This window comes from Colias philodice, chromosome 13, assembly GCF_061535455.1.
Source record: "Colias philodice isolate Cphi_HAF_F1 chromosome 13, ilColPhil1 Martin Lab GWU primary, whole genome shotgun sequence".
Classification (NCBI taxonomy): domain Eukaryota; kingdom Metazoa; phylum Arthropoda; class Insecta; order Lepidoptera; family Pieridae; genus Colias; species Colias philodice.
The window spans coordinates 4,008,980-4,020,863 of record NC_143098.1 but is presented as its reverse complement, the minus strand read 5'-3'; the positions used below and the strand labels follow the sequence as shown (position 1 = coordinate 4,020,863).

Here is an 11,884-nt window from a genome sequence, read left to right as displayed (position 1 = left end):
GACAATTGCATATCAATAGAATCTAATGTAGACTCTATCGTCTACTAGCTGCGCTCAGCGGTTTCACCCGCGTGGCTCCGCTCCTGTTGGTCTTAGCATGATCATATAAAGCGTTCCTCGATGAATGGGCTATCTAACACCGAAAGAATTTTTCAAATCGGACGTACCTAGTTCCTGAGATTAGCGGGTTCAAACAAGCAAACAAACTCTTCAGATTAATTATAATATTATAGTATAGATTGAATACATGGTAAAGTCTACAGGGGCCTTAGACAAAGTAACAATTAAAAAACGATAACGAAGTTAGAAAAGGCAAAAATGTATGGGATTGACATACGCCGCGTTAGATCACGTGGTCTATCTAATGTCAATCCCATACATTTTTGCCTTTTCTAACTTCGTTATCGTTTCTTAATTGTTACTTTGTCTAAGGCCCCAGGGATTTGTAAATTATAATTAAGGGTTAACAATGTCGTTTTGCATCTGTTTAGATCACAACATCGTGTTATAATTAGTTTTCTTCACTTGAAGTGGGAAGTGGAGACTTTGAACGTAGTTAAAAAATACGGCACGTTATTGATCGCAGCTATAACACTGAAAAATGAAAATACATATTTTGACGTTGACACTTGACAGTCACTTGACCTTAATTGCTCCGAGCACTTGACAGTTGACGCGTTTGTTTGGTAAATTCTGAGTCATACCAAATAAAATTTTATGAACTCTTTGAAATCGTATTTTTGTCATAAAAGCTACAGAAATTAGTTAATAACTAAATTCTCAAGCATCGTTGAAATCAGTTAAACCATTGTCATGGATTTTTTCAGAAAAGCTCCAACTGTGAAAGGTATTTATTTTTACATCAACATTGTTCATTATTGCATCTCAATTCTCATACTTATATACAAAGTACAAAATACTATAATTTAGTTTAAATTTTAGAGCAGCAAAGACAAAATGATCGTGAGCTGCGAAAAGCAAGCAGAGATTTGGAAAGAGACAAAGTTGCTTTGGAGAGGGAAGAGAAAAAATTGGTAAATAGCTTTCTCTACTATCAAAACGTTAAAAACTTATACAAATATCATATCTGGTGTTCATTTATTTATGTCCATAGCAAATATAACATTTACTTCAAAAGACTACGAGGAAAGAAAATAATTTAATGCATATAAAATTGTTCAATACAAATTTTGTTTATAGGAAATGGAAATAAAAAAAATGGCTAAAGAAGGCAACAATGCGGGCTGCAAGATTCTAGCAAAGCAGTTGGTGCAATTGAGGAATCAGAAAACAAGAATATACTCTGCTAATAGTAAGGTAAATATTGTACTTACTGCTATTGTATCCTAATCCTTTTAGTTTTTACCTCATCGTGATGTCCATAATTTTATCATTAAATCATTAATTGCAAACAAATACAAATTAAAAATCAACTCAACTTGTGAAACTATTCCTGAAAATAAAAACAATAATAAAATGATATTCCCACACAGATATCAAGTGTTCAAATCCACAACAAAGCGATGGGTGCAAACGTAGCTATAGCCGGTGCTATGGGAACAACAGCCAAGACGATGGGTAATATGAACAAGATAATGAACCCTCAACAAATTGCCAAAGACATGGAGGCGTTCAAACATGCAAATGCTAAGATGGATATGACTGATGAAATGAGTAAGTTAATATTTATTTATTCTTTCTAACTACTAAATAAATTTATTTTAAAAGGTCAAAGATCCAACACCTTTCTATCATGATATTTTTGTATAATTCATATACATTTATACCACCACTTATATGGTATGAAATATGAATGTGTCTAGAGATAGTTAGAATGGTTTTTACTACTGTTAAACATCAAATACTCTTAGTAAGGCCAATTCTGATGAATATTTACCACTATTAAGCTGTTTACTGTCAATTTAAAAAAGTCAGGTTCTCAATTTTGGAGATTTATTTTTCAAGTATGAAATTAGAAAACAGATTATGATGATTGCAACTGTATTTGTATGAAGTTTTTGCAATTATGTTTGTTTTGTTCCAGTTTCAGACACACTGGATGATATAATGAACGAATCGGGAGATGAAGAAGAAACTGAAGGAATCATCAATCAAGTGCTTGACGAAATTGGTATTGAAGTCAGTGGAAAGGTAATAATTGATAAAATTAATATAATTATGATATGGAGGCATTTAAAAAGAGAGCCTATCTCCAAGTTTAAAAGTCGGCAACACATATCGGACAAGTATATAGATGCCTATGGGCTGTGGAATTTCTTACCACCACTCTTCTATTAAAAAAATTGGTTGTCTGTAAAGTCGGTTTATGACGATAGTTGAACGTGACAACGTCCGATTGTGCTTCTTTGTCACTCATTCCGCGCTCTCACTTGCACTTCAAGCCTTACATGGAACGCCTCAGAGCGAGGTAACGCCGCATGAGTCATGTTTTTTCGTGCGTGCAGCCGGCTATATCGAATTATAAGACGTTGTCACGTCAAAAAATTGAGTTTATAAATTTATAAAAAAAAAATGATTTGGTTTTGTTCTAAAAAAACCAATGATGTAATGTTAACAATTTTAAATGTTACTTCCTCTCGCTTGGAGGTTTTAAAAGTACATACTTTAGTTTTATCTTATTTTTTTAGATGGCAAATGCTCCGTCCGTGGCAAGAAATAAAATCGGCGCTTCGACAGCTGATGCAGACAAAGAAATTATGGCGCAGCTTGCGAAACTTAAATCATCGTAAAATCAAACAATTTTGTAAAAAAAAATCAAATTTGTTTATATTTTAATCGACTTCTCAATATATTATGGAGGTTGAATTGTTGTTTATTTTTATAGAAATAATGTGGAATAGAGTGAAAAAGAACTGCAGAAAAAAAAATGGCTATAATTTGTTTGTGTATTGTGTGAAATTTGTATGTGCAAAGTAATCGCTAACTTTCGTCCTGAAAATGAATTTATTTAAGTAAATAGAGATAAGTAAGATGTAAGACTCCATGTAAATATTATAACCATTAATTTACTGTGATATGTAAATATGGTAATAAATTATTTGGTTGTTGTATTCATGTATTTTCATTCTTACCTAAGCCTTACGTAATAGTAATGTTACGGTACATCTACCAATTAAATAATTAACTTATTAATGTTCAAAACGCGTCGTGGTCGAATAGCGTGTCGGCCATGAACCACGACAGAATCTTTGACTGTGATCACGACGTACTTGAGCAATTTTTTCGCTTAATGAAATGAAACTTTCATTATATAAAAACTGAACCTAATTTGAATCTCACATACTATAATATTCTCGTATATAGACAGATACAAGAAATAAAAATACCTTATTATAAATGAATAATATTTTTTTAACAAAAAATTTACACCGCCATCACATAGAACTGAATAGTATTTAAATTTAAATTCACCCAGTCGAAAATTCTCATATAACAAACCAATAATAATACAGTCGAATTGAGAACCTCCTCCTTTGCTTGAAGTCGGTTAAAAGAAATGAGAACAACACCTAGACTGCATTTTTGAACAAACTGTTTTATATGTACACATTAGGTACCGACGTACCTACCTAATGTGTACATATAAAACAGTAATAAAAGTGAATTATTATAATAACACACGGAGGCGAAGGCATTTCATACCTAAGTCTTTCAGTTACTATGATATTCTATTGAAATTCAAGTCATAACGATCATTTGCTTAAAATTTTAATGAACTTGAACACAAGTTTACCCTCCTCTGTGTTTACCTTTTCCATGATGTCGGCGAAAAATGGCTTTTGACGACAACCATTAATTCTGTACCTGTCGTTTTATTAACTTTAATAATAGGGTGTAAATTCTTGTTACATTCATAGAGAAAACTTAGTTCCATATAGTCGTTTGCATATAGTAAGTCAAACATAAAATGATTCCAGACCATCTTTTTGAAGAGGGGATTAATAATGCACTATTACTCAATGAAATGAAGCACATTCACAAGAATAAAGATGTGTACGAAAAATCTCCAAGAGATTACGTAAGATCTGCTTTATATTAAATCAATATGTAGATTTTAAGATAACTTTGCACTAGGTTTATGCAAAAAGAAAAAAAATATATAAAAAGATATCATAATACCTATGTATCTATTAAAACGTTTTATGCCACAAAAAATAAAAAAAATCAATTTTGTATATTAACAAACTTTTTCATCCCTTCCTTTGATACTAAGTCGGGTGTGTTAGGTTTCACTTAAAAATGAAAATTAAATTTTCGGAAATTCAAAATAACACATAGGTTCTTCCAAGTGGGTGGTACCACAGTATTACAATATGTGGTGGTACAGACATACGCAGCTCTACCTATATTGATTAAAGGTTTATTCTTTCCTATGAATTACGTGTAAAATTACTCAAGATGTATTTTTTTTTTATATTGTTTGAATGAAATGCTTCTTTTAATTTAAGTTTTGTCTAATAACTCTAATATAAGTGTAATGTGAAGGTCAAAATAACTAAGTAAATTTAAAGCTAAATATGTATTCTTATTCTAATCTTACGATCCTTCTACATGCAACCTAAATGTACCTACTAGGTATCTACACTGCTATAAGCTTTTAATCTGAACCCTTTCAAAAGGAACGTGCTAAGCGGAACATGCTGTCGTCACAAGATGGTGATACCTGTGAAATACACGATCAATTTTATCGGGACCACAAATTGCTATTGGTTCTCTTCAGAGCTCTGGCCGTTATGCCCATAACGCGATCGCGCCCAGGTATTTCTAACTAAAGAATATGGATATAACAAAGGGATAAGCTATAAACAATTTAAATTTAAGCTCTTTTATACAGTACAACCTTTATAATTACAAGGTATAAAAATTTCAAGGCTCAAAATTAAATAAAAATTCATTTTTATATTTTTTAGGAACAATAACGTTTAGCTGGCGATCTAAAGCTACGATTTACGCGATTTGTTTTTACATAATTACAACGTTCATTGTCTTATTCGTGGGATATGAAAGAGTAATGATATTGCGATCAATCAAAAAGTTTGATGATTATATTTACGCTGTTCTCTTCGTGGCATTTCTTGTTCCCCACTTCTGGATACCTTTTGTTGGTTGGGGTGTAGCACATCAGGTGGCAATCTATAAAACGAGCTGGGGAAAATTTCAAGTAAGTTAAATAGTAGATTGTATTTTACTAAATTTTTCTGCACTCAACATAGTAATTGTAGTGTACTCATGTAGGATAGGAATAATATTATTTAAAGCAATAATTACAATTGAATTTTTACCTAAACTTTTTAAAAGGATACAAACTTGAACTTTAGAGCTTGGAGTGTTGTAGAGCTAGAGTCGATTTATAAGGATATTTAAATTATGATCAGGATTTCGAGATTGCAGCAGTTATAATTTATTAACGACGTACCTACCTACCTACTTGATGAAAAGTAAAAATAATACATTAAATAATTAAAAATAACGTTTTATATATTTTTATTGACTTAATTTACATTTATTGTAAAGTACACGAGTATAGTAATAAAAATAAAACATTTTCCACAATATTTTAGATGAAGTTACCTTTGCAATAATACAATCGACGCATTTATCAATCCACAAAATATCTTTTATCTAATTACAACAGTAGCCTTGTTGTTTATTAAATCAATACTAAATGGATTTCCAATCCCCACTCGAGATTTAGTGTTACTGCTCTATCTTATTTAATTCTCGGTACAGTATTGTATGTTCTGTTATTCCTTAACCAAATTTATTTTGTAGCATGTGATATTGATATATCTAATCAATAAATTAAACATAACAGTAGTCAGTAGGTACACTTAGTACCTACCTACTCAGACTTTTCGAATGCAAATATGTATGAAACTCTAGTTTACTGCAAATTTGATATAGGAAAATACGTCTCTTTTATTATAAAATCTACTGTATACCTAATTCAAATTTAACTTCTAGTGCTTATTCCAGGTGAGATATTATCGAATTACTGGTGAAAATCTTCAATTTCCCAACTTGAAAACATCTATTGTTATTATATGTGTGGGGTGTTTGCTGCTAGCTGTATGTTTCCTTCTAAGTCTTTGTGCGTTACTGGATGGCTTTTTATTACGTCATACAGCAGCTTATTTTCATATTATAACGATGATTAATATGAACTGCGCTCTCTGGTACATTAATTGTAGAGGAATAAAGACAGCATCACAGAGTCTCTCCAATTGTTTTCGTCGAGTGAGTTTGAATTATTAAAACTCAAGCCTTGAATAGAATGCAACTTTATATTGGTCAAAAAACACATTGTAGATAGTATAAGAAAAAATACCGACATTACGTACGAAAATCTTAAATAACAAATATAAATCACAAGATAAGATCTTAAAAAATCTGCGATGAAATAGTATTTGTCAAAAATATTAACTAAACTAGTCAGAATAATAGCACTTTGCCTGTTATTTATTTTAATTTGAACGTTTGAATACAAAGTGGACAAACACAACTCGTTTAAAACAGTTTTCCTTTGTTAGAATAAATAAAACACAACAGTGTGAACACGCTACATCTCGTCCTATTTCACACTAGGATACGATTAACATTTGCAATTGTAAAAAAATAATAAACGAGTTTTTTATTTATTGTTGCATTATAAAAAAATCTCAATTACATAAAGTTCTACATATCTCAATTTATTCTACACACTATTATTAGTAATAATAGTAGATAGCATTACTTTTTACTAGTAGTTATAATATTATATTATCTGTGGTAGTAAAGCTAGTATAAAGCATTAATATTTTATACATTGTGTTACTTCCTAAATACTTACCTAAGCTATATATTTTCCTTTACTTCAAGACTAGTTTATAGCTGGAAAATATGTAATAATGGAACACGTCGTACGGATAAAGAAAACACGATTCTACACGATAACGCCTTAGGGCGCGTTCCCACCGTGTCGTGACGACAGATAATCGTGTAGTTTTAAGTGTCGTGGCTTATATGTTTAAATGGAGGTGTTCACATTTAGAACGACACAATTTACTGTCGTCTACGACAGTTTTTGCAGTGACGACACTTTGTCGTGACAGTGGGAACGGCAAGCACGACAGTCGTAAAACGATAAAAAATCGTGGACGGCAACTCTATGACGTCCATTGAACTCAGGAGAGTAAACGCACTAGTAATCACCAAGCGAACGCAGAGGCGACTAGATTTGTAGCTTGCTGATGATGTGTAAACGACAAAGCGACTGCCAGGAAACGATAAAATGTCGTCGCGATCCAATGGGAACAGCTAGATACGACAGTCGCTAAACGATAAAAAATGTTGACGACAAACAATCGTTATAATGGGAACAGGTAGAGACGACAGTCGTCGAACGATAAATTAGTCGTTACGACATAGTGGGAACGCGCCCTTACTCTGCACAGGATTTTGCATTTTATATTGTTCCATATCTCTATACAGTATTAAACCAGGCTTTACCTTAAATTCACTTTCATAAAAATATACGCGTATTTCTGAGCTTTTATCGTACAGAACGTGTCAGCGTTGCAAAGATATATTCCAAAAGCACTTAACCTTTATAATTAGTTTTAAAATACACGCCCTAAGTCCTAACCTTTCAACTCTAGGTACCTAATTGCTAATTTTTACGTTGAGTTGCCTTAACTATATTATTATAATTAATAAAAATTAAATTATTGAGTACCTACGTTTTGAAATAGTTACCAAATACAATATAATACAAACAAAGGAAAATCTTGCTCTAACTGTGTTTTGTACGGAGAACATTAGATACGGTAATAAATAATAATATTATAACGTTGACCATTATATTGTACTTCCTAATTATTGATCAATACGAAAAGAGTGCTTAATAATGTAAAATTCATAATTTTTCAGGATGTAAATGTAGAATGTACAGCCCATTTGATATCAAGCTATCGTTTCCTTTGGCTCAATCTATCAGAGCTGCTGCAGTCCCTTGGTAATGCCTATGCTCGTACTTATTCCACATACTGTTTGTTCATGTAAGTACATTTTTTATAATTTAAATAATATTTCCAACTAAGATTTCCAATATAAAAATAAAATATTCGAAATAAAGTAACAAATACTAATACGATACGACGCGATATAGTTGAATTAATCTTGACTATCGTAATTAAAAAATATATATATAATTATTATTTTAAATTATAGATTTCATATGCTGAACTCTTGAAAACTGATGATAATTTAAAATGAATTTCTTCGTTGTTCGTCTTTAGCTTTTGCATTTTAGATTCATGTTCATATGGGTGCTTACAGGTTTTTCAACATAACAATAGCGGTTTACGGCGCTCTATCAGAGATAGTGGACCACGGCTTTGGCTTCACCTTCAAGGAAATGGGCTTATTTGTAGATGCTGCATACTGTTCGACTTTATTGTTTATATTCGCAGATTGCTCACACAAATCTACACTTAAAGTATAGTTATAGTTATAGTTATATATTCTTTATTGCACACAAATTTTTAATTTTATAATACAAGGATATCAGAAGCAATTGGCGGCTTTATTGCTAAACAGCAATTTCTTCCAAGCAACCAGTACCAAGCATGAAATATACAGTTGCAAATATGGGAAGATAGTGTACACATAAAGCAAATAAATTAATACAAAAACATTCAAATCAAAATAAACAAAAAAAAACAAACAATATCAAAAACACTAAAAATAAAACACAAAAATAAAAACAGCACAGAAAATTAGCAGGTTTGCAAATAATGATTCTTTACCATATTTTTAAAAGACTCAAGCGATTGAGCTTTCCTAATGCTGGTGGGTAGATCATTCCAAAGTTGCACAGCTTTAACAGTAAAAGAAGCGTTATAAAATTTAGTTGAGTGAACAGGAACACTTAGCATTAGGTTATCATTAGATCGTAGGTTCAAACTCCTGGCAGATAAAAATTCAAAGTTATCTTTTAAATAGCAAGGAATGTTAAGCTTTTCAGAATTATTAGATTAAAATTAATGTAAATACCATGAAAATTGTATTTTAATAATACTTTATTTTAAGTATTATTAAAATACTATTTTCTTAGTTAAGTAGGTATATTTTGATACCTACTGTAAGAAAACAGTGGCCTTACCACGCGTCACATCATAATCTAAAGAAAGGAAGTCATCAGGTTCTGTAAGTAATTTAATAACATCAAAACAAGCTGTTATAATTAGTAAATGTTATAACTATGTAATACATTTTTTTCAAAAGTCGTCTTCGCTTTAATTTTATAGCGATTATAGTGGTTGTACAAAGTAGAGCCACGGTGTAATAAGTACAAAGATAATGTTTCTTATTTCCTAGGTAGCAGCTGGTGTACAAGAGACGCTTTTATCCATCGATGTTTTATCAGTTGATAGACCAACGCAAAAAGAGGTAAGTTTCGTAAAATTGATGCACTTCTCAGAAGTAATGATGTGAGAAACTTCAAGGGTGCTCCATTTTTACAGAGAATATTAATATAATTTTAAATTTATTTAATTTTACTGTTCTTAATGTACCTATTGGAATTTCCTAGCGGTATGGATTCCAATAAGCTGATCAATTAAAATCATAGTGCCATGGAGAAACAACGTGATTATATTAGGACTGAAATTGGACTGAAAACAAGTAATGTTATATAGTAGTATACCTATGCCTTTATCCAATAGACCTATACTTTACAATATATTATGTATTTAGTAATAACAACCTATACACAGACAACTAGATGATGATGAACTATCTAACTTTGATAACTACCAAAACCTAAAGGTTAATTTGTATAAAGTTCCTACATAAGTATTTATATTTGTATAGGAACATGGATTGTTTGCTAACAAAACTGACAACAGATAAATGTGATTAAGATACAAATTGGGTTTTATATAAAGGTATAGGCAATCAAATATAACACATTGTGCATTTGAATATTGTATGAAAGCATTGGAAACATATCTCGTAGTATTGGAACGGGCATAAATAGTTCTTTGTTCAGCCACGTGAAGTTTTTATGTATCGGAGCTTTTTTCAAAAAGATATAACAAAAATTTTGTTTCAACCCATTTAATAAAGAGCTGACTGCTGTGCATCTTTAAGATAAATGTTGTGGAATAGTTTTAGTTTTAAATTAATAGACGATATTTCTTTCAAGTGTAAAAAAATATTAACAATTAACTACATAGGTACATGTATGCTTATATAATTTAGCTGTCTAATTATTTATTCAATAAATCCAAAAAACCTTTAAAATTCTGAGTAAAATTTCACAATCCATCAGTCCCCGGAATCACAGACACAATAGATAATCTATTGTGTCGCGCCCCGATCGGGGCGCTCGGTGGTCAAATGAAAGTTTATTATGTGTCATTGTGATATACCATATACACTTTAACGAATACGAGCATTTTAAAAATTTGCAGAAGTTTATATAATACTAGAAAAAATACTAATATTACTGATTAAGTTCCAGATATTTATTAAACTGAATCTTCATAACTTGCATGACATATTTAACGATCATCTTAATCTCATAATACAGATCGATCACTTCATACAAGCCATTGAGATGAATCCAGCTGTAGTGAGCTTGAAGGGATATGCTCATGTCAACAGAGAGTTGCTTACTTCGGTTAGTATCGGGGATAGGGATACTCATAGGAGTAATGTTATTATATATTAAAGGCTAGATATTTTTAAAGACAAAAGTTAACGTTACGTTTGTATTTTGCTATTTGGTAACTCGATAGGTATATAGCGATCAAACAAAGGGTAAATTTTGTTTAATAATAAGAGTACCACTATAAAAGGATTTTAAATTTACACCTCAAAGTATAATGATTAAAGTTTAAATTCGGGAAATAAAGATTAATTTCAAAGGTTATGTACCTAAGGAGTTGTTAACAACGCCCGGTGATCCGAAACACGATTCCAAAGTACCTTGAAATGGAATACGCCCTATTTCCCGAGTGTATTAATAATTGTTCCGACAGTTTATTTTAACCATAGTTGAAAAAGATCTGGTATTAATGCTTAGTAATGTCACGCGTTGACACAAAATACCTACAATATTTAATTATAACAATGTTGCTTAGTTTTTGTTAATTCTGTAAATTATATACTTTATGTAACGAAATATCTATTATATTATATGTAATAATAGTTGTATTTTTTAAGAGTAACTGAATTATTATATTATTAGATAATAATTTTGTAATATTTGGATACTACTTTTAAGAGATGGACATATGTTTTTTTGTTTCAGGCCATTAGTATGATCGCGATCTACTTAATAGTGCTTCTGCAGTTTAAAATATCTTTACCAAAGGAGCCTCAAATTGCTGTCAAATTAGAGTAATACAAAACAACATGAATGTAGTTATTACTTAGATAATATACCCGTTTTCTTTAAACTGTAGAAAATCAAATGCACTACACATAGGTACCTACTTTTATGTATTTGTAAAATGTTTGATATGTAAATGTATATTTCAAGATACACTCAGTTAGGTACACACACACATTAGACGCACATTATTTGTATGGAAAGACCGTTGAACTTGGTTGGAAGCGCCTCACTTAGTTTCCTCATCAGGAGGCTATTGCCCTGCATGATATGACAGATTATTTTGATAAACAATTAAATATATAAGGTATCATAAGTTCCTCTGGCTCTTTAAATCCTTCATACAGTATATTATAAGTATATTAATAAAATCATGTTTAAAACTCTGTGCACAATAAAGTATGTATTACTAATATTATTAGTAGAGTGGAAGAAAAATCATGTTTTATTTATTGACCTTCCGTTTAATGAATGGTTTGTTGATAA

General features: G+C 30.9%; 2 protein-coding genes across 2 annotated transcripts; both read left to right on the top strand.

Moving 5' to 3' along the window:
• Positions 1-659: 659 nt before the first annotated feature.
• CHMP2B (Charged multivesicular body protein 2b) lies at positions 660-3,071 on the top strand. Its single transcript, XM_089702298.1, has 6 exons — positions 660-847; positions 943-1,034; positions 1,201-1,317; positions 1,494-1,674; positions 2,045-2,151; positions 2,649-3,071. The coding sequence occupies exons 1-6, from the start codon at positions 814-816 to the stop codon at positions 2,748-2,750; spliced, it is 633 nt and encodes a 210-aa protein (XP_089558424.1). The 5' UTR covers positions 660-813; the 3' UTR covers positions 2,751-3,071.
• Positions 3,072-3,928: 857 nt separating this feature from the next.
• On the top strand, positions 3,929-11,669 carry LOC149483303 (gustatory and odorant receptor 22-like). Its single transcript, XM_089702937.1, has 9 exons — positions 3,929-4,039; positions 4,641-4,779; positions 4,932-5,182; positions 5,998-6,258; positions 7,930-8,057; positions 8,338-8,497; positions 9,379-9,450; positions 10,595-10,684; positions 11,318-11,669. Exons 1-9 carry the CDS (start codon positions 3,929-3,931, stop codon positions 11,408-11,410), a joined length of 1,305 nt encoding a protein of 434 aa, XP_089559063.1. The 3' UTR covers positions 11,411-11,669.
• Positions 11,670-11,884: the final 215 nt, after the last annotated feature.

Coding starts and splice junctions, on each gene's coding strand:
- CHMP2B (XM_089702298.1), top strand. CDS start 814: ATGGATTTTTTCAGAAAAGCTCCAACTGTGAAAG. Junction 1,035..1,200: donor AGAGGGAAGAGAAAAAATTG/GTAAATAGCTTT, acceptor TTTTGTTTATAG/GAAATGGAAATAAAAAAAAT. Junction 2,152..2,648: donor GTATTGAAGTCAGTGGAAAG/GTAATAATTGAT, acceptor TTATTTTTTTAG/ATGGCAAATGCTCCGTCCGT.
- LOC149483303 (XM_089702937.1), top strand. CDS start 3,929: ATGATTCCAGACCATCTTTTTGAAGAGGGGATTAATAATGCACTATTA. Junction 5,183..5,997: donor CGAGCTGGGGAAAATTTCAA/GTAAGTTAAATA, acceptor TGCTTATTCCAG/GTGAGATATTATCGAATTAC. Junction 8,058..8,337: donor TCCACATACTGTTTGTTCAT/GTAAGTACATTT, acceptor GGGTGCTTACAG/GTTTTTCAACATAACAATAG.